Here is a 26,029-nt window from a genome sequence, read left to right as displayed (position 1 = left end):
TTGTCTATTTACATTGACAGAGCCCCGTTCTGGCAATCTGAGGAGAGACTGTGGGTTGCTGGCGGACATCATAGCCGCAGGCCACACGAATCAGTTCAGGCGTTGTGCAACGCGTGCCCCGTATTGCTTATCAAAAGCGACCTCCATACACCTACGGCGATTTGCGCAGCCGTGCCAACCTGCCGCAGTATAATAACAGTGGCTGGTCGGCAAGCAGTTAATAACTTTCTCGATTTAAATAATTAATGTTGGCTATAAACAGGCAGATTTTCCCATAAGCTGCTAAAATCTCCCTATGCAAAAAAGTACACCTTCAACTGCTTAATTCAATTTTTATCACGCACAACATATAGATATTCCCAAAATTACAAATGATGCTTCAAATCAAGACGAACCCCTGCTTTTATTAGACAGCCCAAGTTAAGTTTAGTACACACTGGCTGAATGTCGGGTGGCATCGGCCGGTTCAATAGAAACCGGCTGACATTTGGCCCATGGGTACTCCATTCGGCTGGCTTCTGTCGAAGGGGCATGACCAAAAAAGGTATGCCGATTGGCTCCCCATCAGAGCGCTGACTGGAGTGTCCTGGGGGGGGGGCATCCCTCCAGTCAGAACACAATAGAACAGCAGGGGAGATCGCTGTACTGTACTGTACTGTAATATAGTCGTGTGCAGTTTTCACACCCCTTTAGCACCTGATAGATTATATGCATGTTCAAGCTTTTGGGATTTCAGCACAGCTATATCTTGTTTCCGCTGTACTAACATCGCATAGTTGGTACAGCAGCTCCTCCTGAGCGGTCAGGTTTTTTCCTTCAGCCTGCTAGGTTAAATGAAAAAAAAAAAAAAAAAGTAGTGGGTACCTGGCTTTAGAATCGCAGAATGGTGGCTTGAGTTTCACTAATTAGTGGATAAACCTCATTGTGCTGCTAATTTATCAATTTTTTTAAAAACACTTTTTGCCCCCTCCCAACTTACGGGTTTGAGGTTTGGCTGTGGGCCGCTGTCAGGTCCCTGCACTGTATAACCAGGATTCTCAGCTCCTTCTTGGATGCATCATACTGAAGAGAAAATTGGATCCATCCTTGGACTTCTAGGGAATGGACTTCACCTGCACTGAACAGGCTCATCATGCTGCCAGAGAGCTGCAAGAGAGAGGTTTGGTGCCACAATCAGCTATGAATGCTAGACTGAATCTTGATCAGGATCAGGCAGAACATTTATTAAAGCTGACCATACATCAGTTTCTTTCATTAAGCTAGTGGGCAGAATAAAAAAAAAAAACTATTCCCCCATCTACATCCATATGTGGCATAAACAATCATCGATGAAGTAAACTTTTTAACCAAAGTTATTTAATTTCTATATCTCCAATTTCTACCCTTTTACATAAATAAAAGTGATTGTCTTCTTGTAGCAACACACCATAGACTGAGTGGGGTTGATTTACTAAAACTGGTGAGTGCGGTATAGAATCCAATTAGCTTCCAGTTTTTTTTTCTGCCAAAGCTTAAAGAAGAAGTAGCTCTTTTGACCCTACTTCTCCTATGGATCACAGTTGTGCACTTTGTTCTGCACTCCTGTAACCCATTTTCAGTCAACCGCGGACAGGGCTGGACTTAGGCTGCTTTCACACTGGGGCGGTATTCAGGCGTTACAGCGCTAAAAATAGCGCCTGTGTAACGCCTGAAAAAAACCGGCCCCTTTAACTCCAGTGTGAAAGCCGGAAGGCTTTCACACTGGAGCGATGCGCTGGCAGGACGGTGAAAAAAGTCCTGCCAGCCGCATCTTTGCAGCGGTGAAGGAGCGGTGTATTCACCGCTCCTAAACCGCTCCTACCCATTGAAATCAATGGGACACCGCGGCAATACCGCCGGCAAAGCGCCGCTGCAGCGGCGCTTTGCGGGCGGGTTTAACCCCTTTTCGGCCGCTAGCGGGGGTTAAAACCACCCCACTAGCGCCCGCACACTGCCGCTAAAACGACGGTAAAGCGCCGCTAAAAATAGCGGCACTTTACCGCCGACGCCGCTCCCGCTGCAGTGTGAAAGCAGCCTTACCATTGAGCTTCACTAGGCTCAAGCCCATGGGCCCCGCCCAATAGGGGGCCCCGCAGGGATACATAGCCGAGTGTACTCGGCTCAGCTCCGCTCACAGTCATGCCCAGTCCCACCCTATGATGGACATAACAAAGGGACTGGGCATGACTGTGAGCCAAGCACATTCGGCTACTCTCGGCTCCGCTCGGGACCTCGAGAAGACCCGAGATACACAGGACTCTGTATCTCGGCGGCGCCATTTTTAAACTTCAAGACTGCAATGACAAGGCTGCAAATGACAAGGCTATACTGACAAGGCTGCAGATGGACACTGATAAGGCTGCATTGATGGGCATTTAAATGTAAGTTTTTTCCTTAAAATTCCCTCCTAAACGGAGGGTGTGTTATACGCCGGCGCGTGTTATATGCCGATAAATATGGTAATATATATAGAAGGTAGGGCCCGAAAATTACTCAAGCCCAGGGGCCCCCACCACCCTAAGTCCTGCCCTGACCGCGGACTAAAGTTCACAGTTGGCTGGCATCGCTTAGCCAGTCCAGGAGCTGGATCAATCCTGACTTGACACCCACATGCCTGGACCGGCAGCTGGTTCAGTCTCTCAGCCAGCTGCTGAGGGTCTGAGCCAGTTGCTCCGGCCCACTTCACGGCCCAGCACTCCAAGCAGAGCAGAGAGCCGGTGATGTAACAGTCACCGGCTCTCTGCTCACAGGAGACTGAGAACCAAGCAATCAGCTGTCTTTGATCGCTCAGTAATTGGTCTAGAGGCGGTGGGGGACAGCTGCAATTGGGATTAGTGCTGCAGCTATCTAGGTGAGTATGACTGTTTGTTATTTTATATCCCAACTTCTCTTTTAGGCCAGTTTCACACTGAGGCAGTTTTCAGACGTTTTAGTGCTAGAAATAACGCCTGAAAACCGCCTCCCATTAATTTCAGTGTGCGCTTGTGGGACGTTAGGAAAAGTCCTGCAAGAAGCGTCTTTGGGGTGGTTTGGGAGCGCTGTATACAGCGCTCCCAAATCACCTTGCCCATTGAAATGAATTGGAAGCGCTTCCAAAGTGCCTGAAAAGTTCTTTGGAAGCGCTGCAACCCCTTCTTTGGGGTTAAAAGCACCCCACTAGCGGCTGAAAAGCTCAGCAAAAATGAGCAACGCTTTAACGCTAATGGCCTGGGTGCTGCAGTGTGAAAGTAACCTTAATTGAACAAGCCACTATGCAAAGCTGCACCAGATTTTGCTCTCTTCAGTTTTAGTAAATCAACCCAGTCGCATTGTTTTGTTCAGCTTTTATTTTCTTGGTACATGATATCACTTCTTAAAAATATCACTTTCAGACCAGAAAAGTGCATTTCTACTTTTGCGGTCACATTTGAGAACCCCCTATATGTTTGTTATGTGTTCCTATTCATGCCGCAGCTTCTTTTGCTTTGAAAAGGTGGTAATGTAGAGGTACAAACTGGAGTCAAAAGACTCAGATCTCCAACTCTCTTTTAGGACAGACAGTCCTGCACATCTAGTTAACAAGTGATAAAGAAATCTGCCCCTTCATAAACATTACATATCAAGGGAGAAATAAAGCTGACCATACATTATTAGATTTTTTTTTTTTTTTTCATTCAGATTCCTACATTCACAATATACAATGTAGATGAATGTCCCTGCTATTGTTCTATGACAGCCAGCACCAGTGGCTGTCAGAATACTTAAACACTGACTGGATGCAGTTACTTTTCAGGCGTCAATTTCCATCTCAACTCCTTTTGATTTTTCATTTGAAGGAAGTCAGCTGGGTGGGAGCCAACAGGGCCACTCACTAAGCAAAGGTCGACCAGTTTATCCAAACTTGGCTGAAATTTTAATCCCAGCTGAAGCAGGATTTTTGAGTTCTGGATTTTCAGAAAAGAGCATTTAAAAAGGTAAACAGCAATTTGTGTCCTTATGTAAGCTATGCTATGTGAATGGACACTCTTAAATATGAAGAAGGTGGTTTCTCAATTTGGCTGCGAAAGTAGAAATACACTTTATATTTCGGTATGGTTTTAATAGGCATCAGATGTGAGAATACAGGAACAGGAGCTATTTGAGGTGGTGATAAATTGAGATAAAACAATTTATCACAAAACAAGGCTTTCTAGAAAAAAAATAACAATTACACACCGTAGTGATCATAGGTATGCACAGGGTGTGTGCCGGGTGTGCCTAGGCACACCCTAATCACCCTGTGCAGCGCAGATTCCTCCTGCTGATATTTCCCTAAACGGGGCTCTTAAGGGCCGGTTCACACTGCGGGCGATGCGAGGCGACACGACTTGCCTCGCCGCAATCTGACAAGTCGCCCCCGTTCTGTACAATGGAACCGTTCTGAGAGGAGCGACTCGAGTCGCTCCGAATCAGAAAAAAGGTTCCTGTACTACTTCTGGGCGACCTCGGGGCGACTTGCATTGACTTCTATACAGAAGTCATTTGCAAATCGCCGCTGAGGTCGCGGCAGGTCGCGGCGAGGCAAGTCGGTGTCGCCTCGCATCGCCCGCAGTGTGAACCGGCCCTTAATTTAAAAAAAAAATAATAATTAAAAATACAATTGTAAAAAATAATACAGAAATAAAAGAAAAAAGATGAAAAACTACTGACACCAACCTCTGCCCTACTGACACCGTCCATGTTTTGGTACAATTAAAAAATGTTTATATACATATATATATATATATATATATATATATATATATATATATATATATATATATATATATATATACACACACACACACCTCTCTCTATATACATATATATACACACACGCGCGCGCACACGCGTGTGTTTGACCTTTGGGGTGCACACCCTAATGCAATAAACTGTACACACCTATGGTAGTGATATATATGTTTGTGAAAAGAACATTTTTATGCCAAAAATATTCTGAAGGACTTAATATAAAAAGTAAAATTATAAGAATGAAACCTTTTTACTCTTCCGTTACAAAAATATGTAATAGTATACATATACTACCAGAGAAAAAAGTACTATATCTGTTTCTTACAGATTTATTTCCCAGAGTTGGTACCGATGGACTATAACCAAGGTTCCTATGCCCATCACCTTCTAGGCTCTTCTGTTGTAACAGGTCATTTTCACTGTGATTTTCCTGAAAAACAAACAGGTAAGCAATTTGACACATACACTGTAAAATGTCAATATGTAGCAAACTACTAGCTTTGGAGAACAAAGGGTATCTCCTTCCCCATTTATATGGTTGAAAATAAGCAATCTGCTGTTATTACAGCTTATCTTAACCACTTCAGCCCCAGAAGATTCAGCAGCTCAATGACCAGGCCATTTTTTGCGATACAGCTCTTTACGTCGCTTTAACTTACAATTGTGCGGTCGTTGCGACGCTGTACCCAAACAAAATTGACATCCCTTTTTCCCCGCAAATAGAGCTTTCTTTTGGTGCTATTTGATCATCTCTTTTTGCGATATACACAAGATCGACAATTTTGAAAAAAACTAAATATTTTGTATTTTTTGCTATAATAAATACCCCCAATTTTTTTTTTTTTAAAAAGCAAACTTTTTCCTCAGTTTAGGTTGATATGAATTCTTCTACATATTTTTGGTAATAATAATCGCAATAAGCATATATTGGTTTGCGCAAAAGTTATAGCGTGTACAAAATAGGGGATAGATTTATGGCATTTTTATTATAATTTTTTTTTTGTTTTACTAGTGATGGCGGCAATCTGCTATTTTTATCAGGACTGAGACATTACAGCGGACACATCGGACACATTTGACACATTTTTGGGATGATTGACAACTTATTACTGTGTAAATGTCACTGGCAGGGAAGGGATTAACACCAGAGGATGATTAAGGGGTTAACTGTGTTCACCAGTGTGTGTTCTGACTGTGGTTGGGAGGAGACTGACTATAGGAGATGACAGATCGTGGTTCCTAGCTATTAGGAACTCACAATCTTCCTCTCCTCTCCTTGCAGAACAGGGATTTGTGTGTTTACACACACACGTCCCTGTTCTGCCTCTCATGGCTGCGATCACGCGTGGCCAGCAGTCATCGCAACTGCCAGCCATGAGCATCGGCACCCCCGCAGTGCAGCAGGCTTACGCGCCTGCTATCCCGTATCCGTAAAGGAGCCGACGTACGATGGCTCACGGGATCATGCCGACCTGTTGCAGTATAATGACGATGGCTGGTCGGCAAGTAATTAAAGTGGAACTAAACTCTCTCAATGAACATTAACTATGTTTAATCCTTATGCTGCTAGCATCAGTAGATACAGATAGACAGGTATATTATTTTTACTTGCATATTTACTTGTTTTAAACTTTTTTTTACATTTCTTCAGTTGCTTCCTGGTTTCTAGCCTAGGCCAAAATGATGTTCTACATCTCAGGAGTCTTCATGGGCATTTTTTTATCTGGAGGAGGGAAGGAGGGGCTTTCTCAGCTAAGGCCTGCATGCCTCAGCTGAGGGCAGATGGATTCCAGGAAGTAAATGCTAAATGAATCATCTACCCTTTCTCAAGATGGCTGTGGCTAGAGATGCTAGTGGGGTGTTTTTCAAAGTGAAAAGCATGGAGACATGGATAGATGGATGAGTTTGCTTTGAATATTAAAAATGAATTAAAACGTGTTTTAAGTTTGTGGTGCTCAGATACAGTTTACTTCCGCTTTAACTCCCTAGGTAACCAGAAGTTCTGTCTACAGAAAATAGTACATGGGAACAATAGGGTTTCCAGATCAGACACCACCTTCTATAGAGGTGCTAAAACTGGAAACAACGAGAACTGAAGAGAAAGCCTCTCCAGGTGAGCACATTAGCCATCCATACACAGAAACAGGGTTTTGGTGAATGTCCTAGCACAGCTCATCTGCAGATACACAATGAGAATAAATCCGTAATTTGCTGCAATACTTCACCTTTATTGAGCCTTCATGCAAAAGACATCACAGACAGTGTGGGCTACAGTAAAAGTTGACACATTTCACGCTGTGACTAGCACTTACTCATAACCTCATACACAATAATACAATTAATCACCCTTATAAGCTCTATACCACCATGTGCCCAATTACACAAATTGGAAAATCCCTATCAAGGGTGGCATATGTAGGAATTATTTACGACGCATTAAGAGACAGGTGTGGAGCACACAGAATCTTACTTGAATGTTAATAAATCAAATAAAACGGAAAAAAAAATGAAAAACACCTCCATGTTTTCTGCAAACTATGATCTTATCCATACATAGTTATATAATTAGTCTGGTTGAAAAAAGTCCAAGTAGTTCAACCAATAAAACAGGAAAAAAATAATAATCATACAATCATACAGCATATACACAATCCTAAACCCACAGTTGATCCAGAGGAAGGCAAAAAAACATAAATTTGCTCCAATAGGGAAAAAAATTCCTTCCTTAACCCCCGAGAGGTAATCTGATATTTCCCAGATCAACTTTACCTATAAATGTTAGTATCCAGTTATATTATGTAGAGGGGCGGACTGACCATTCGGGCACTTGGGAACTGCCCGAGGGCCCCATGCCACTAAGGGGTCCCATCAGGGTTGCCAGCCTCAATAAAACCAGGGACAGTATGTAAAAATCTGTGTTTTTTTTTTAAATCCCAAGATTATAGCTGCCCCGCCTCTCCAGTACCTTTTCAGTGTGTGTATGTGTATTCTGTGTGTGTATATTGTGTGTCAGTGTGTGTATGCTGTATGTGTGTGTATACTGTGTGGCCCCATAATCTATTGCCTGGGGTCCCCATAATCTCCTATTGCCCGGGATCCCCATAATCTTCTCCTATTGACGGGGCCCCATAATCTCCTATTGCCAAGGGGCCCCATGAGTTGTCAGTCCGCCTCTGATTATGTATATTTAGAAAATAATCCATGCCTTTATTGCCTCTATTGAGCTGGACAGAACCTTTTCTGTCAGAACATTTTTCACAGCTCTTACTGTGAAGAAACCTTTCTGTATTTGGAGATTAAATCTCTTTTCCTCTAGACGTAAGGCTTGCCCCCTTGTCCTCTGTAATGACCTTAAAGTAAATAACTCATTACCAAGTTCCCCAGATGGGCCACTTATTTATTTATACAGGTTGATCATTTCCCCCCTTATGCCGCGTACACATGGTCGGAGAATCCGTCGGAATGTGTCTTATCAGACCGTGTCGTCAGATAATCCGACTGTGTGTGGTATGCATCGGACTGATTCCGTCCGAATCTCCGTCGGACCCAATTTTCCAACATGTTGGAAATATTTCCCGACCAACTGGGTCGGTCGGACGTAATCCGATCATGTGTAGAGAATTTTGATCGGACCAAGTGCTCCCCTTGCTCAGATCAAATTCCTACATCAAAGCTATTGGCTACTAGCCTGAATCTAGTCCCATCGTAACGAAATTACGTCATCACGTTCTGAAAGATCGGATTTTTCGACAACTTAGTCCGACCGTGTGTATGCAACAGTTTCCGACACAATCCGTCAGACTAAATCTGACGGACAAAATCCGACGGATTTGGTTGTGGAAATCTCCGACCGTGTGTACAGGGGCCTAGTCTTCTTTTCTCAATAGAGAATAAATTCAGTTCCTCTAATCTTTCCTCATAGCTGAGCTCTCCATGCCTCTTATCAGTTTGGCTGCTCTTCTCTGCACTTCTCCCAGTTCCCCGATATCTTTTTTGTGAACTAGTAGCCAAAACTGAACTACATATTCCAGATGAGGTCTTACTAATGATCTGTACAGGGGCAAAATGATATCTCTCTCTCTGGAGTCCATACCTCTCTTAATACAAGAAAGGACTTTGCTCGCTTTGGAAACCGCAGCTTGGCATTGCATGCTAATATTAAGGCCTATGGTCTACCAGAACACCCATATACTTCTCCACCATTGATTCCCCCAGTTGTACTCCCCCTAGTATGTACGATGCATGCATATTCTTATCTTCCAGGTGCATAATTTTACATTTATCAACATTAAACCTTATCTGCCATATAGTTGCCCAATGAAACAGTGCATTGAGGTTGGCTTGTAAGTTGGAGACCTCCCGTAAGGACGTTATTCCACTGCATAACTTGGTGCCATCTGCAAAGACTAAAATGGTACTTTTAATCCCAGACACTATGGGGTTGATTTACTTAAACTGGAGAGTGTTAAATCTGGTGCAGTTCTGTGTAGAGACCAATCAGCTTCTTACTTCAGCTTGTTCAGTTAAACTTGAGCAATAAAACCTGGAAGTTGATTAGTTTCTACACAGAGCTGCACCAGATTTTGCATGCCCCAGTTTTAGTAAATAACCCCCAATATCATTTACAAAGATATTAAAAAGTAAGGGTCCCAACACTGAACCTTGGGGTACACCACCATACACATAATTACTAACTGAATCAGTAACCCACTAATGGAAATATGACTGTGGAATACATTAGAAGTTACAGCAGAAATACTCTACCACCTTACTAACACACTGTATATGATAATCCATGTATGTAAAAAGCACATTTATAAAAGCAAAATCACAAATGAAAACAACATATATTAGTCAATGAACTCCAATGATGTATAATGAAACTACTTTCATAAAAATATAAAATAAAAAATATAAATCATTCTTCATAATTTTTTTTACATTAAATGTATGATGTATAATCAATCTTACATGGCCATATAAACAGCCAGACTAGCATAAATATAAAAGAAGCTGGTCCTCTGGTCCTCACGAAAAATATTTTACAGACTGCAGTACTCATATGGAGACCTCACAACTTTAAAAATATATTTGTATACAAAAACCTTACTATGTAGGAACATGTTGTAATGGGAATAAAATAAGGAACACCCGAAGGAAACACCAAGAACATGTTTATCAGCCTTTATGCTACTCACCTCTGACATCAGAAATATTGGCGATAAATGTATTTCTTCCATGTCGAGTTCTCCCACACTGGGGATACGACGGCGCATTGGGATGGGATCTAGAAACAAGAAAATCAATAAGGTAAAAAAAATAAAAGTTTTACAAGCATATGGTAGCAAAAGGGAACATGTAAGGAAAGTAAAATAGGAGCTGCAAAGGTCTTCTTTAATTTGAAGATGCAAGATCTGGTTCTGGTAATCACAGCCTGGCTCCATTACCTAAAGTGGAAATTCAGGATAACCCTAATTACTCTTAAAACTGTCCCCTCCCCCTTCTAATACCTATGCTAACTAACTTGTGTACGAAAGATTTATATACTTGTACTTTGGTTGTGGCTGCTTTCTAAAAAAAAAAGAACAGTAATGCCCCATACACAAGTTTGGACATTCCGACCACAAAATCCGTCGGATTTTTTCCGACGGATTCTGGGCGAAACCTTTCTTGCATACACACGGTCGCACAAAGTTTTACCCCCTTCCTGACCAGAGCATTTTTTGTGATTCGGCACCGAGTAGCTTTAGCTGACAATTGCGTGGTCGTGCAACACTGTACCCAAACAAAATTGACGTCCTTTTTTCCCCACAAGTAGAGCTTTCTTTTAGTGGTATTTGACCACCTCTTCGGTTTTTATTTTTTGCACTATAAATAAAAAAAGAGTGAAATTTTGAAAAAAAAAAGCAATATTTTTTACTTTGCTAATATTTTGCTATAATAAATATCCACAAAAAAATATACAAAAAAACTAATTTCTTTCTCAGTTTAGGCCGATATGTATTCTTCTACATATTTTTGAAAAACCACAATAAGCGTATATTGATTGGTTTGCGCAAAAGTTATAGCATCTACAAAATAGGGGATAAATTTATGGCATGTTTATTATTAATTTTTTTTATTAGTAATGGTGGCGAGCTGCGATTTTTTCTTGTGACTGCAACATTATGGCGGACACATCGGACACTTTTGACACTATTTTGGGACCATTGTCATTTATACAGCGATCAGTGCTATAAAAATGTACTGATTAGTGTGTAAATGACACTGGTAGGGAAGGGGTTAAACAATATGGGGCGATCAAGGGGTTAAGTGTGTCCTAGGGAGGTGCTCTAACTGTAGTGGGGATGGGCTACCACTGACATGACAGCGATCACTGCTCCCGGTGACAGGGAGCAATGATCTCTGTCATGTCACAAGACAGAACAGGGAAATGCCTTGTTTACAAAGGCATCTCCTTGTTCTGTCTCTCCACAATGCAATTGTGGGCCTCTGGCGAACATCGAGTTCCCGGGATCCGCGGGCACGCTCCTGTGGCATGCGGTGGCGCGCGCACACCCAATAGGCGACAAATTCAAGGGACGTACAGGTATGCCCATTTGCCTGCCTGTGCCATTCTGCCGACGTACATCTGTGTGCGGCGGTCGGCAAGTGGATAAACTATACTCTGACTTTGAGTGGATGTTGGTATCCTGAATCATCCCCTGATTCCTTTTAAGCTAGTGGACTCAAATAAAAGGATCTTCCCAAAAGATAGGATGGACAATAATTTGACATAATTACACACCTGGTGTACTGTTTTCTTCCCCATCTTGGGAAGTGCTCCCATCCTACAAAAGAAAGAGGATCCTAGTAATCATATGTTTGCCACCTAGGTACCTGTTGTACATGTAACACAATATTGGTCATTTAGCACAAACATTTGCAGTTTTAGCTTAGAGAAAATAACTTACATCCTTTCTGTTAGTTTTCACTAATGATTGTTAATGAAGCTAGCAAGTATCAGAAAGTGTGTGAGAACTAGAGAAGTTCATGAATGAATAAGTGCTCACTAGGCAGGCTGATAGTTACACCTTCTACAGTTACTGTACTAGGAGAGAATCTGGTTAGTCGTAGTAGTAATAGTATAGTAGTAGTATGTAGTTTAATGCATTTTTATGCATAAGGCCCGATAATAATAATTTCATTTAAGCAAAACAGAAGAGGACTTTCTTTTGTCCCATTTTCACATATATATATATATATATATATATATATATATATTTTTTTTTTTTTGGGGGGGGGGGGGGGTAGGAAAATGTGTTTTATATTAGGGACTCACATTTTCTATCTTATATAGTTACATAGTAGGTGAGGTTGAAAAAAGACACAAATCCATCAAGTCCAACGTGTGTGTGTGTGTGTGTGCTTTTATGTTTATATTACATTGTATATCCCTGTATGTTGTGGTCGTTAAGGTGCTTATCTAATAGTTTATTATTATTTATAATTATCGATGCTCCCCGCTGAAAGCACTGCTTGTGGAAGAGCATGCCACACTCATACCATCCTAACAGTAAAGAACCCTTTACGTAGTTTAAGGTCAAACCAATTCCCTTCTAATTTTAGTGAATGGCCACGTGTCTTTTTAAATTCCCCTGCACAGAAGAGTTTTATACCCATTGTGGGGTCACCAGACCTTCAGGCAGCTCAGTTTACATCAGGGTAAAATCCTTGATTCATTTTGAGGTGAAAGCAATTGGGCATCGGTCACGTTAGAACATTTCTGAGAGTTTACACAAATAAACTCAGAGGGCCAGGACTCAGGATACCCCAGAAAGGAAAAAATGCAGCTCCAGGCTTCTCTAGTAGCAACAATACAACATACATATAGGCTATGGTCCTTTAGGCTAAGACCATTAATCTGTATTGGTAGATTATTAAACACAACTAGGTATTTTCTTCTGTCCTTAGCTCCTGTTTAGGGCTAGTTAGGCCAGCCATACTTGGAGCAAATTCCTTTCCAGCAACTACAGTGTTGATGCGGGAGTCCCTCCTGCCGGGCTATTGTCTTCTCCTTTGTGGGGGGGGGGGGGGGGGGAATTATTTCTAGCGATAATCACAGGTAAAACGATCTATCAACTAGGTACATTCAGCCTGCCCATACAGGGTTCAAATTTGGGCTGGTTCAGATTCGAACCGTGTATGGCCTGCTTTGATTTAGTGCCAGAAGATAGGCAATGTTAGTTATTGACAGAGACAAGGGCTTAGGAAACACATGGCCTTCATACACTTCAAAAGACTGTATGCTCTTTGATTTCATATTGTATATGGACACTGACTAAATTGTAAGTCTAAGCAGTTTGCCAGTTTCCTTTTTGAAAAGACAAAAGAAATTAACAGAGTTATATAAAACTTTTAGGATTTGGGTGCTTGTCTTATCTGCATTTACCAAAAATGCTGGATTTGTGGTGGATGGTTAGTAATTGGTGACGAGAATAGTCACAACCATGTGCACACACATACATATAGTACATACTCACATACCTGTATGTCATCAGACAGTTCTTGTGGCGACAGGTCACTGGGCAGCCTGTTAAAAAAAAACAGGTAACATTTGTTATGGCTGAAATGCATGCCAAGGACTAAAATCATAATGGACTATAAGGCAACTAGGAGCCACAGTATAATGATTTATTCGAGCAGTCACCACATTTGTTAAAAAAACAATTAAAAGTAAAAAAAATAAAAAAATAAATGAATTATAGTAAAAAGTGCACTTTGTGTGTGTGTGTGTGGGTGTGTGTATGTGTTCACATGCTTTGTTTTTTCACTTTGGGCGTTTAACCGCTTGCCGACCAGCTGTCGTCATTTTACTTCGGCAGTTCGGCACGATCCCGTGAACCGTCGTAGCTATACGTCAGCTTGCGGCATCGGGATAGCAAGCATGTGTGCACCCGCTGCACAACAGGGGTGCCGATGCTCGTGGCCATCGATTGTGAGCACGAGAGACAGAACAGGGACACACACTTCCCTGTTCTGAGAGGAGTGACAGATCGTGTGTTCCTATTAGCTAGGAACCACGATCTATCACTTCCTCTAGTCAGTCCCCTCCCCCCTTCAGTTAGAAACACGTAGCAGGGAACACAGTTAACCCCTTGATCGCCCATAGTGTTAACCCCTTCCGTGCCAGTGAAATTTTTACAGTAATCAGTGCATTTTTATAGCACTGATTGCTGTATAAATGCCAATGGTCCCAAAAATGTGTCAAAATTGTCCGATGTGTCCGCCATAATGACGAAGTCCCGATAAAAATCGCAGATCACCACCATTACTAGTAAAAAAATAAAAATAAAAATGCTATAAATCTAAACCCTATTTTGTAGACGCTATAACTTTTGAGCAAACCAATCAATATATACTGTTGTGATTTTTTTTTTACCAAAAATATGTAAAAGAATATATATATATCAGCCTAAACTGAGAAAAAAAAAACGGAAAATTCCTATCAAAATACTTACTGTAATTTTCCTTTCCTGATGGACTCCATGGCAGCAACGTGTGTGTTAAGTCCCGCCTCCACTACCCTATAGGACACTACTCCCATAAATGTTTGCTCCTTGCCCATGGCCGTGTTCGTTAACTAGCCTACTCCAGCCATTTTGGGAGGGAACTCCTGCTGCCATGGAGTCCATCAGGAAAGAAAAATTATGGTAAGTATTTTGATAGGAATTTTCCATTTTCCTGACAGAATCCATGGCAGCAACGTGTGGGAAATAACTCGCCAAACACACTCGGGTGGGCAAAAAATCCTGAACAAAGATTTATTTAACACTGTCAACCGACAGCACCTTTAAACCAAAATCAACAGAAGATAAACTGGCAGGTTCAACACAATAATGAGCCATAAATGTATGAATGGATGACCAAGAGGCCGCTTTGCAGATAACTTCAGGAGTCACATGATGTGAGGCTGTCCAAGAAGTAGAGAGACTTCTCATGGAATGTGCTGTAACCGCCTCAGGAGGAGCCAAGCCCTTCTCTCTATAAGCCCACTGGATCGCCTGAACCACCCATGTGGCGATGGATCTGACAGAAGCCCTAAGGCGAAGGTAATCAGATTGCCGGAAAGAAGCTCTAGCCTCCAAGTATCGCTTCAAAATAACTCCCATATCAAGAGGATGAAGATCTTGACTCGCAGCAGAATTAAAGGTAGGAAGAGTAATATCCTGATTTTCGTGGAAGACTGAAGTGACCTTGGGATTCCACCCTAGCATTGGCACTAGGACCACTCTGTCAGGGAAGAATGTGAGGAAAGGCTATTTTAATCCTAGAGACTGTATTTCAGAGACTCTCTTTGCCGAAGATATGGCTACTAAAAAAGATGTCATGAGGGATAACCCTTTGACTGAAAGTGGTTTGTCCAGTTGTGAGAAGAAGTCAAGATCCAGTGGTAAATCCCACTTGAGGAATCTAGGTTTCCTCTGTGGTCTAAGTCTAACCGCTCCCTTGAAGAATTGCTGAACCAAGGGATGTTTAGCCCAAGAAACTCCAGAAAAAGCAGAAATTGCCAAAATTTAAACACGAAGAACGCTGACAGATAAGGAGATGTCTAATCCGGACTGTAAGAAACTCAAAACATCCTGGACCGCCAGGTTACTGTCAGAGCAAGGCCTGGAGGACATGTGGTTTGTGAATCTAGACCAAATCCTCCCATACACCCGGTTGGTACTTTTCCTCCTTGCACTCATGAGAGTAGGAATGACTTCCTTGGGGCAACCTAGAGCCTCTAACCTTCCCCTCTCAAAAACCAGACCCTGAGACATAGATGAGCCAGACAAGGATGTAGCCTCGAGCTCTGAGACAGAAGATCGGGCCTGAGAGGTAAGGGAATCGGGTCTCTGAGGAGCATTAGCAGTGGAAACCATGGTCTGTTGGGCCAGTAAGGTACTACAGCTATCACTTCTACTGCTTCTGATCTGAGTCTCCACAGAAACTGAAGAATAATGGGAGTTGGAGGAAAAGCATAAGCTCTGTTGAACCACCATCGTTTCGTCAGTGCATCCACCCCGTAGGCCTGAGGATCCCGAAACCTGGAATAATACCTTGCCAGTTTCTTGTTGCAAAAGGAGGCAAACAGGTCGACCTCTGGGGAGAACCCCAATGTTAGAATCCAACTGAAAATTTCCTCGTGAAGGAACCACTCATTGTTGTCCAGAAGGATTCGAGACAGGAAGTCTGCCTGAACATTCTGCATCCCTGGAACAGAAGTTGCTCTAATGTTGACCAGGTTCTTCCGGGCCCAGTACATAATTGGCTCTACCTCCTAAAGTAGAGACAGACTCAGAGTACCTCCTTGTCTCCTTTATATATGGCACTGCCGTCGTGTTGTCTAGCCTGAGTAGAACCGAGGCTCCTGAGATCAGATGACGAAATGCTAGCAGCACCTGGACAGCTGCCCTTAACTCTAGAATGTTCGACACCGTTCTCCTGGAAGGAAAGTCCCAGGTGCCCTGTGCTACTTCTGTCAAACAGTGGGCGCCCCCGCCCTTGTTGCTGGTGTCCGAAGTTATTTTTATCCACGAGATGGGGAGAATGGAAGGACAATTGAACAGATTCTCCCTCTGAAGCCACCAGGGAAGAGAGCTTTTCATTGAGGATGTGATCTGGATGGGCTGAGTCTTTTCGCCTAGCCATTGGTGAAGAAACCCTTTTTTGAAGAGTCTCATCTTCCATTGGGCCCACTTCACCATTGGAATCGTGGCCACCAAAGTGCCGATAATCCTCAGACACCGGAGAGCCTGAAGATGGGAAGCTGAAAGAGCCGGATGAATTCTGTCCCGGATTACCGACACCTTCTCTTCCGAGTAACAAGATGGTACCCTTTACCATATTGAAGAGGGCTCCTAGGAATATGAGAGACTGAGACGGAATTAACTGACTCTTCTCTAGATTCAGGATCCAACCGAATTCTTGAAGAGTGGAGATAACCTGACCCTTGTGTACTAACAGACGGTCTCTGTCCTGGGCTAGCAGCAGAAGTTCGTTCAAATAATGGTGAAAATTAATTTCTTTGGTTCTTAATAGGGCCACCACAGCTAACAATACCTTTGAGAAAACTCGGGGAAATGTTGAAAACCCGAACGAGAGACATACGAAATGTAGATGTAGCTTTCCCACGGAAAAACAAAGAAACCGCTGAAAATCTTCTGCCACAGGGACATGAAAATAAGCGTCCTTAAGATCTATTGAAATCATCCAATCGCCTGACTGGACCGATTGTTGTATTGTTGACAGCGTTTCCATCTTGAACCTCTCCTTTTTGATAAAACGATTCAGATGGGTAAGGTCTATGACAGGCCTCCAAGTTCCGTTTTTCTTTTGGACCATAAAGAGAGGAGAATAAATTCCCAACCCTCATTGATCGTCTGAAATGGGAACGACAGCGCCTTGAGCCAATAAAGATAAGCTAACAGGATCTGCCTTTTTCCTCTGAGGCCGGAAGGGAGGTGGGAACGCACCTGAGTCTTGGGGATCTGCTAAAAGTCCAGGAATGGCCTGAAGAGACCCCTCCGACGGTCCAGAAGTCCTGGATTGAGGCAGCTCAGACATGCTGAAAACGTAGAAGAGGAGCCCCCACCTGGCCTGGGTGGGCCCAATCTCAAAAAGATTTTGTCGGTTCCCTCTCTCCTGTCGAATTGCTCTTAGCCGATTTCTTAAAGAAACACTGCCTTGACTTCCATGACCTGGAATATTCACGACCTGGTTTATAACTACGGGCCTCCCTGGCCTGCTCTTGATATTGTTTCTTAGGAAAAAATCTTCTCTGGCTTTTTAAGCGTCTATCCTGAGGGAGAAACCCAGACTTCCCACCAGTGGCCCGGGTTATGGCATTATCCAATTTATTACCAAAGAGGGAAGAACCTTCAAAAGGAATTTGGCACCACACCTGTTTTGAAGCTGGATCAGCCAGCCAGGGGCAGAGCCAAAGAGCCCGTTTAGCGGTGACAGCTGAAAGCATAACCCGAGACACCAAGCGGATGATGTCAATCGAGGCCTCCCCCAGAAAAGCCGATGCAAGCCGTAACTCCTGGATAGGAGAACTTTTTGCGACTTCATCTGAAATATTCCTGAGGGTATCATCCACACTGTCCATCCATACTTCCATGGCTTTGGACATTGCTTCTAAAGCCAACGCTGGTTTACAGGCCATACCAGCAGTAAGGTAAATTCTCTTTAAATCGGAATCAATCCGCCTGTCCAAGGTGGCCTTAAATGAAATTGTATTTTCCAGTGGAAGTGTCACATGCTTTACTAGTCTCGTCACCGCTGCATCCACTAGCGGAGCCGATTCCAAATACTTGACCTCATCTTCCTTAAAGGGATATAACTTTAAGACTTTTGAAAGCATACTATTCTTCTTCTCAACCTTACTCCACTCGTCCGTAATGACCTCACCAAGCTCAGACAGGAATGGAAAGTTGAGACGCTCCTTTTTTAGTTGTTTGAAAAACTTCCTTTGTTTGGAAGGATTAAGCACATCATCTTCCCAGTTCAAAGCCTCTCTGATAGCCTTCACCAAGGGAGAGAGTAAGGCGAAGTCAAACCCCACACAGGGACTATCTTCCTCAGAATCACTGTCTAACGCTGCAGCTGAAGGATGGCTTGGTAGAGAAGACTCCCAGTTCTCTTGAATTTCTGTCTCCCTCACTGGTGACTGAGGTGACTCTGACTGAGGCACAGGGACCTGGCTGGCCCTGACCCCCTTGAGGGACTCTTTAACCACTTTTTCCACAAGCGATCTTAGCTGCTGGTCCATACCCCCTCTCTCATTAGAGGCTTTGGAAAAGCAGAGATCACACAGGGATTTCCCAGTAGGAACTTGCAACCTGCACACCCAGCAGGTACTGATAGCTGAATGGCTGGAATGAGCCTTGGAGGAGCGAGATCGATCCTCGCTACGGCGCCCAGATCTTGAGGGTGAGCCGTGATGTTTAGATTTAGAAGAGGAATGCCAGTGGTAAGACTTCGAAGAATCGCTTCCTCTGTGAGAGCTTCGTCACTGTTCTGACCTGGATGGGCTGGTGTAAGACAGAAATACAGGGAACATACAGATAAGGAAAGATAACAGACTGACAAAGACAGGATCCCCCCCCCCACAAGGCAGTACGTATTGTGAGAGGGCTGGCCACATACAGGCGGAGGAGAGTCCATGTCTCTAGAGGCTTCCATTGTTGCTGCAAAGACATACAAATAAGGACAAGAGAAGCAGAAAAAGGTCAACTACCACCACAGAAACAGATCTGGACAAGGGGAAGGCGCGCAATAGCCTGCAAGCATTCCAAGAGCTTGCAGGCTATTTCCCCTGTTTAAATAAGGCGCCTTAGTGACCTCATCACATCATTGCGCATGTGCAATTAGTGTCATTTTGGCGCTACCGTGCATGCACGAACCAAGCCTCGCTCTCATGCCGCACTCGCGCATGCGCAAAACGACCGCGCAAATGAAAACAGGAGGTAAGTGGCGGCTGGAACGCAGGAGAAACCAGCCGCAATGTCTGCAAATACAAACTTAAATACTAGAGACAAGAAAAGGAAAGATAGCCACAAAAGTAGGAAACAAACACAAACTGCTGCCACGAAAAAGAGGAAAATCTTACCGCTCCCACACGATCGTCTCCAGGCCGAAGGTAAGGAACACACCGGACTACTCAGGGCAAAATAGGTCACCTGCTAGTTAGCTGGGCTGTAAGACCAAATGCGCAGCCTGCCTGCCAATGGCTAGGTTCCTGGCTTCCTCCAGCGCTATATCCAGTGCCCACTCCATACCCCACTAGTAGCTAGGGCTTAGTGGAGCCATACAACCATCCAGTCCCCAGTTGCTATTCGACCAATCCAAAAGTGGAACCATGTGGGAACAATCTTCAGGTAGAAAGACCATCATGGGTCCTACGGAGGAGGACAAAAAAAGAACATGGCCATGGGCAGGGAGCAAAGATTTATGGGAGTAGTGTCCCATAGGGTAGCGGAGGCGGGAATTAACCCACACGTTGCTGCCATGGAGTCTGTCAGGAAATGTGTTTTTTTTTTTTTTTTTTAAATGGGTATATTTATTATAGCAAAAAGTACAAAATATTGTGTTTTTTTCCAAATTGATGCTCTTTTTTTGTTTATAGTGAAAAAAATAAGAACTGCAGAGGTGATCAAATACCACCAAAAGAAATATCTATTTGTGGGAAAAAAAGTATGTCAATTTTTGTGGGTATAGCGTTGCACGACCGTGCAACTGTCAGTTAAAATGACACAGTGACACAGTCTCAAAAAATGTCCCGGTCATTGAGCAGCCAAATCTTCCGGGCTGAAGTGGTTAATTTTTGCCCACCAGACCATGGGCTCCAGAAGAAGAAGAAATATCAGTTTACCCTTCAGTTACTTCTATTTGCTCCCGACATGTTGCATTGTGTATTAACGTTTTACCTGGTCTCAGATTTCTGTATTTCATCCTCTTCAGATGTTTCAGTCTCATAATTCCCATTGACTTCTGCATCATCATAACCCCAGTTGTGGTCCCATTCAGCTGTAAATAACAATTGTACCTATTAAACAAATAGATCTGTAAATTTGTACATGCCCCACGTAAAATTATAATTTACCTCTGGTTTTCTTCTTTCTTCTGATTGAAGCTCTCACAATATCAACACCACCAACTTGACCCCAAGGACGCGATGCCCTTACATCACTGAACCAATCTCCTGAAAGACGTTTAAGTGCAGAAGGATCTGATACGCATGATCGAAGTTTGCTGTGAATCAGAGATTTTACCTTCAGTTAATTTTACGCAAATTTATTAGCACGAATAGGAATAATTGTGTTTTTTTTAAAAAGTTTTGACATATTTAACAGATGTGGATTTCTTAATATTGGTTTAAAATAAATCTAAAAGGAACTCAAACTAAAAAATTGTAAATGAACTCAAAGTAACAATTGTATTACTAAAATAACATATCAACAATAATGGAGAGGGGCAGTAGATGTGCAAAAGCAGACAAAGCTGCTTAGTATTAAAGCCAAAGAAACAGATATGCAGTAAGATAGACTCCGAAGGGCTGATACACCAGAGGAGAACAACTAAATATATAATAAGGTGTTATTGAGCTCCAAATAAAACCCTATTCCTCCTAGCTACTTGCACTTAGTGTGCATCACAACACCATAAACATAAACCAATATAAACATTTGTACAATGCCTAATGAATCCCCCAAAAACAGTGTATAAGAAATAATAATAGAGTGACAGCGTTGACCACACTATAAAATGTATTCCAATAATATACACTATATTACCAAAAGTATCGGGACACCTGCCTTTACATGCACATGGACTTTAATGGCTTCTCAGTCTTAGGCTGGATTCGCATCTATGCAGTTTTAGTGCTTTTTGCATTTTGAAGGTTTGCACTACAGTCCATTTAACATGGTTTCCTATGGAACACGTTCTGTCCTACAAATCTGCAAAATGCAAAAATCACCAAAACTGCATAGGTGTGAATCCAGCCTTAGTCCATAGGGTCCAATATTGAGTTGGGCAACCCTTGGCAGCTATAACGGCTTAAATTCTTCTGGGAAGGCTGGATTCACACCTATGCATTTTTAGTGCTTTTTGCATTTTGCAGATTTGCACTACAGAACGTGTTCCATAGGCAACCATGTTAAATGGACTGTAGTGCAAATATGCAAAATGCAAAAAGCACAAAAAATGCATAGGTGTGAATCAGGCCTAATTCAGTGGTCATTAACCCTGTCCTCGGGGACCACTAACAGGTCAGGTTTGCAAGATAGCTGACACACATCACAGGACATATAATTTGCTGCTCATTGATTGCAGTATTCTAGTCTGCATCTCCCAAGGTAATACATAAAACCTGGCCTGTTAGTGGGCCCTGAGGACAGGGTTGATGACCACTGCTCTGATTCATCCCAAAGGTGCTCTATTGGGTTGAGGTCAGGACTCAGGCCAGTCAAGTTCCTCTACCCCACACATGCTCATCCATGTTTTTATGCACCTTGTACTGGTCCAAAATAATTTGGTGAAGGGAGAATTATGTTGTGGGGTGTTTTTCAGGGGTTGGGCATGGCCCCTTAGATCCAGTGAAGGAAACTCTTATGGCATCAGCATACGAAGACATTTTGGACAATTATGTTTCCAACATTGTGAGAACAGTTTGGGGATGGCCCCTTTCTGTTCCAACATGACTGCACACCAGTGCAAAAAGCAAGGACCATAAAGACATAGATGAGAGAGTTTGGGGAGGAGGAACTTGACTGGCCTGCACAGAGTCCTGAACTCAACCCGATAGAACACCTTTGGGATGAATTAGACTGCAAGCAAGGCCTTGTCGTCTACATCAGTGCCTGACCTCACAAATGCGCCTCTGGAAGAATGATCAAACATTCCCATAGACACACTCTTAAACCTTGTGGACAGCCTTCCCAGAAGAGTTGAAGCTGTTATAGCTGCAGAGGGTGGGCCAACGCAATATTGAACCCTACGGAATAAGACTGGGATGCCATTAAAGTTCAAGTGTGTGTAAAGGCAGGTGTCCCAATACATTTGGTAATATAGTATATATAGTATACATTTTCAAACAGGTGATTCATTGATAATGAAAGTCACTTTAAAATTCTACAAAAATATGAAACCACGTGACTCTGTTTACTGAAAGATCTTCTCAAATTCTGTGATGCTGTACACCTTCATCCACATTCATGGTTTTATGCTCACAGCAAAGATTGGACCTCTAAGCCATAAGAGGTCAACCGGTCCTCTCAGGGGACTATCCTCAAATCATTTGATCTTAATTCAAATGTCCATACTCAAATCCTCAGTACAAAAAAGCACTCACATCAAAACCTGTGCAAACAGGGCTGGGGACAAGCTTGTATGTTGGATGAGTACATGAGGAATCAATGAGTACCGTTTGCTGTAGACACTTGATGTTTTTTATGTAAGTGTTTTAACCACTTTGCTTACTGGGCACTTAAACACCCTTCCTGCCCAGACCAATTTTTAGCTTTCGGTGCTCTCACATTTTGAATGACAATTACTCAGTCATGCAACACTGTACCCAAATGAATTTTTTATGCTTTTTTTCCCACAAATAGAGCTTTCTTTTGGTGGTATTTGATCACCTCTGGGGTTTATATTTTTTGCGCTATAAATGAAAAAAGACCGAAAATTTAGAAAAAAACGCATATTTCTTTGTTTCTGTGACAGAATTATGCAAATTATAAATTTTTCTTTATACAATTTTGGGCACAATTTATACTGCTACATATCTTTGGTAAAAATAACCCAAATTAGTGGATATTATTTGGTCTTTGTGAAAGTTAGAGAGTCTACAAGCTGTGGTGCGAATCGCACAAAATTGATCACATCTGATGTACTGGTGGCCTATCTCGCTTCTTGTGACCCGAACAAGTCAGGGAAGTACAAATACCCCCAAATGACCCCTTTTTGGAAAGTAGACATTCCAAGGTATTTAGTAAGAGGCATGTCAAGCTTTTTAAAGTTGTAATTTTTTTCCACAATTCTTTGCAAAATTAAGATTATTCATTTTTTTTCCACAAAATTGTCATTGTAATAGGTTATTTCTCTCACATGGCATGTGTATACCACAAATGACACCCACAAAAAAATTCTGCTACTCCTCCTGAGTATTACAATACCACATGTGTGGGACTTTTTCACAGCCTGGCCACATAGAGAGGCCCAACATGCAGGGAGCGCCATCAGGTGTTCTAGGAGCATACATTACACATCTAACTTGTTGACTACCTATTACACTTTTGAAGGCCCTGGAGCACCAGGACAATGACACGTGGCACTGATGACAGATGGCACTGATACGTGGCAATGATGACACTTATACGTGGCAGTGATGACACGTGGCACTGATGACAGATGGCACGAATATGTGGCACTTATGACAGATGGCACTTATACATGGCACTGATGACACGTGGCACTTATACGTGGCACTGATGACACGTGGCACTGATGACAGATGGCACTAATATGTGGCACTTATGACAGATGGCACTAATACATGGCACTAATACGTGCCACCGATGACAGATGGCACTAATACATGGCACCGATGACGCGTGACACTGATGACAGATGGCACTGATAAGTGGCATTGATGACACGTGACATTGACAACAGATGGCACGTGACACTGACAGGTGGCACTGATGACAAATGGCACTGATACGTGGCACTGATGACAGATGGCACTAATATGTGGCACTGATGACAGATGGCACTATGTGGCACTGATGACACGTGGCACTGATGACAGATGGCACTTATACGTGGCATTGATGACAGATGGCACTGGGGACAAATGGCACTGACAACAGGTGGCACTGGGGACAGATAGCACTAACAGGTGGCACTGGGGACAGATAGCACTAACAGGTGGCACTGGGGGCAGGTAGCACTGGGGTGGATGGCACTGGGGCAGGATGGCACTGGGGCGGATGGCACTTTTTTTAACTTTTTTTTTTTTGACACTTACGGCCGCTGCAGCCGTTCATCTCTCCCCTCTCACACGCTGTCTGTGTGAGGAGGGAGAGCGGCGCTGAGAGATGATCTCATATTTTTACATATGAGATCATCTCACATTGGACACGCCGATCACGCTGTAAACGGCCGCTGTGACTGGCCGTTTACAGCGATCTGTGTTTGCCTGTCTCCGGGGGACACGGTAAACACAGAACTTCCCCGATGCGCGCCCGCGGCGGTGCGCATTGCGGAAGTAAACAACAGGACATCCAGGGACGGCCTCCCGGACGAAAGCGCCTGCTATATAGCTGTCATTCGGCTATAGGGCGGGCGGGAAGAGGCTAATACATTTTAATAAATATTATTATCTGCTTTACTGTTAACAATGTCATATTATTTTTTTATTATTAATATTTTTATATACTGTACTGCTTGTACCAGGGCAGTACATCATGACCAAGTGGCAAAATTAATGTCTAATTACTGTAGCTTATTAAATAAGCTAAAGCTGGGCTCACTTTAAATATCACAGTTCATGTTCAAGGAAACTTTAAAAAAAAAAAAAAAACACATGCATGAGTTTGTCCATGCAAGAAGTTAGCATCGTCACCCCAATTACTAAGCTAAGTGAAAATTTACTTTACTATTTACTATACACCTTTAGTAAATAAACCCTTTTACATTAACAACCACCATTTTCTTACCTTTTCTTTCTTGTTATAGCAGTTGAACAAATATGACCTTGCAGTCCAACAGGCACCAGAGCTTTACCAAAGGGCACCAGTTACAGCATACAACCCAATGCACTTTGTAATCTAAGGCCTCGTACACACGGTTCGTTTTGTGTACGATTGATCGTCTGATTTTTGTCAAAAGCTCATGTGCAGGATCTTGTCTAGCATACTAACTATCTGTAAATGGTTGTTTGGCAAACAGGAATGTAGCGACATACTATGAGAGTATAAAGAGGAAGTTAATTTCTTAAGCACCGCCCTTTGGGCCCCTTCTGCTGATTTTGTCTTAGTAGAATTTTGGTGAGTGTTGATTCGCGATTTTCAGATCGTACAAAACAAATGCCTTTTAACCACTTGCTGACCAGCCTCTGCATTTGTACTGTGGCAGAATGGCACGGGTGAGCGAAACAACGTTATGTTACGCCGTTTCGCCCTGTGGCCACTAGGGGCGTGCACACGCCTGCTGCTCGCCCCCGGAGCTGATGCAAGTGCAGAAGAAGAAGATGAGACTGTGCGCTGCATTTCGACATTTCATCAATTGCCGCATCACAAATGTTAATTCTAGCTTACAAACAATGGTTTGCAAAACCGAACTCTTCCCAGTCATTCCTTGATTCTGATTATGCGTGTTTGTACTTTCAACTTTTGTGTGATGATTTCTGTACTGACCATCCAAAAATCAGATGTTGAGTTCACATCTGACAAAAAATTTACAGCCTGCACATCCAGCTTTTGTTTGTCGAAAAAGCACCGACTAACGATCCCAAAATCCGCAGACCGCTCGTCTTATGAATTCTCCTTTCTGATTTTCATATCATGTGTACGAGGCCTAACAGTCCTGGTCAGATAAAATCCCTAAATATGGATACAGTGGTGTGAAAAAGTGTTTGCCCCCTTCCTCATTTCCTGTTCCTTTGCATGTTTGTCACACTTAAGTGTTTCGGAACATCAAACCAATTTAAACAATAGTCAAGGACAACACA

General features: G+C 42.8%; 1 protein-coding gene across 4 annotated transcripts in view; it reads right to left on the bottom strand.

Annotated features, from left to right (window-relative positions):
* The window catches only part of SYTL1 (synaptotagmin like 1), a 107,197-nt gene that overhangs the window by 30,447 nt on the left and 50,721 nt on the right, over positions 1-26,029 (bottom strand). For all 4 annotated transcript variants that reach the window (XM_077481022.1, XM_077481021.1, XM_077481023.1 and 1 more), the window contains exons 3-9: positions 20,399-20,547; positions 20,223-20,322; positions 13,294-13,339; positions 11,555-11,597; positions 9,966-10,054; positions 5,093-5,197; positions 980-1,146 (exon numbers count right to left, since the gene is read on the bottom strand). In XM_077481022.1, coding sequence (XP_077337148.1) covers positions 980-1,146; positions 5,093-5,197; positions 9,966-10,054; positions 11,555-11,597; positions 13,294-13,339; positions 20,223-20,322; positions 20,399-20,547 — 699 coding nt within the window. The remainder of the gene's footprint in view (positions 1-979; positions 1,147-5,092; positions 5,198-9,965; positions 10,055-11,554; positions 11,598-13,293; positions 13,340-20,222; positions 20,323-20,398; positions 20,548-26,029) is intronic.

Source organism: Lithobates pipiens, unplaced genomic scaffold (genome assembly GCF_037356315.1).
Source record: "Lithobates pipiens isolate NorthernLeopardFrog02 unplaced genomic scaffold, aLitPip1_a1.2 Scaffold_16, whole genome shotgun sequence".
Taxonomy (NCBI): domain Eukaryota; kingdom Metazoa; phylum Chordata; class Amphibia; order Anura; family Ranidae; genus Lithobates; species Lithobates pipiens.
Note: the sequence above shows the minus strand (reverse complement) of the source record. Positions and strands in the feature narration are given on the sequence as shown.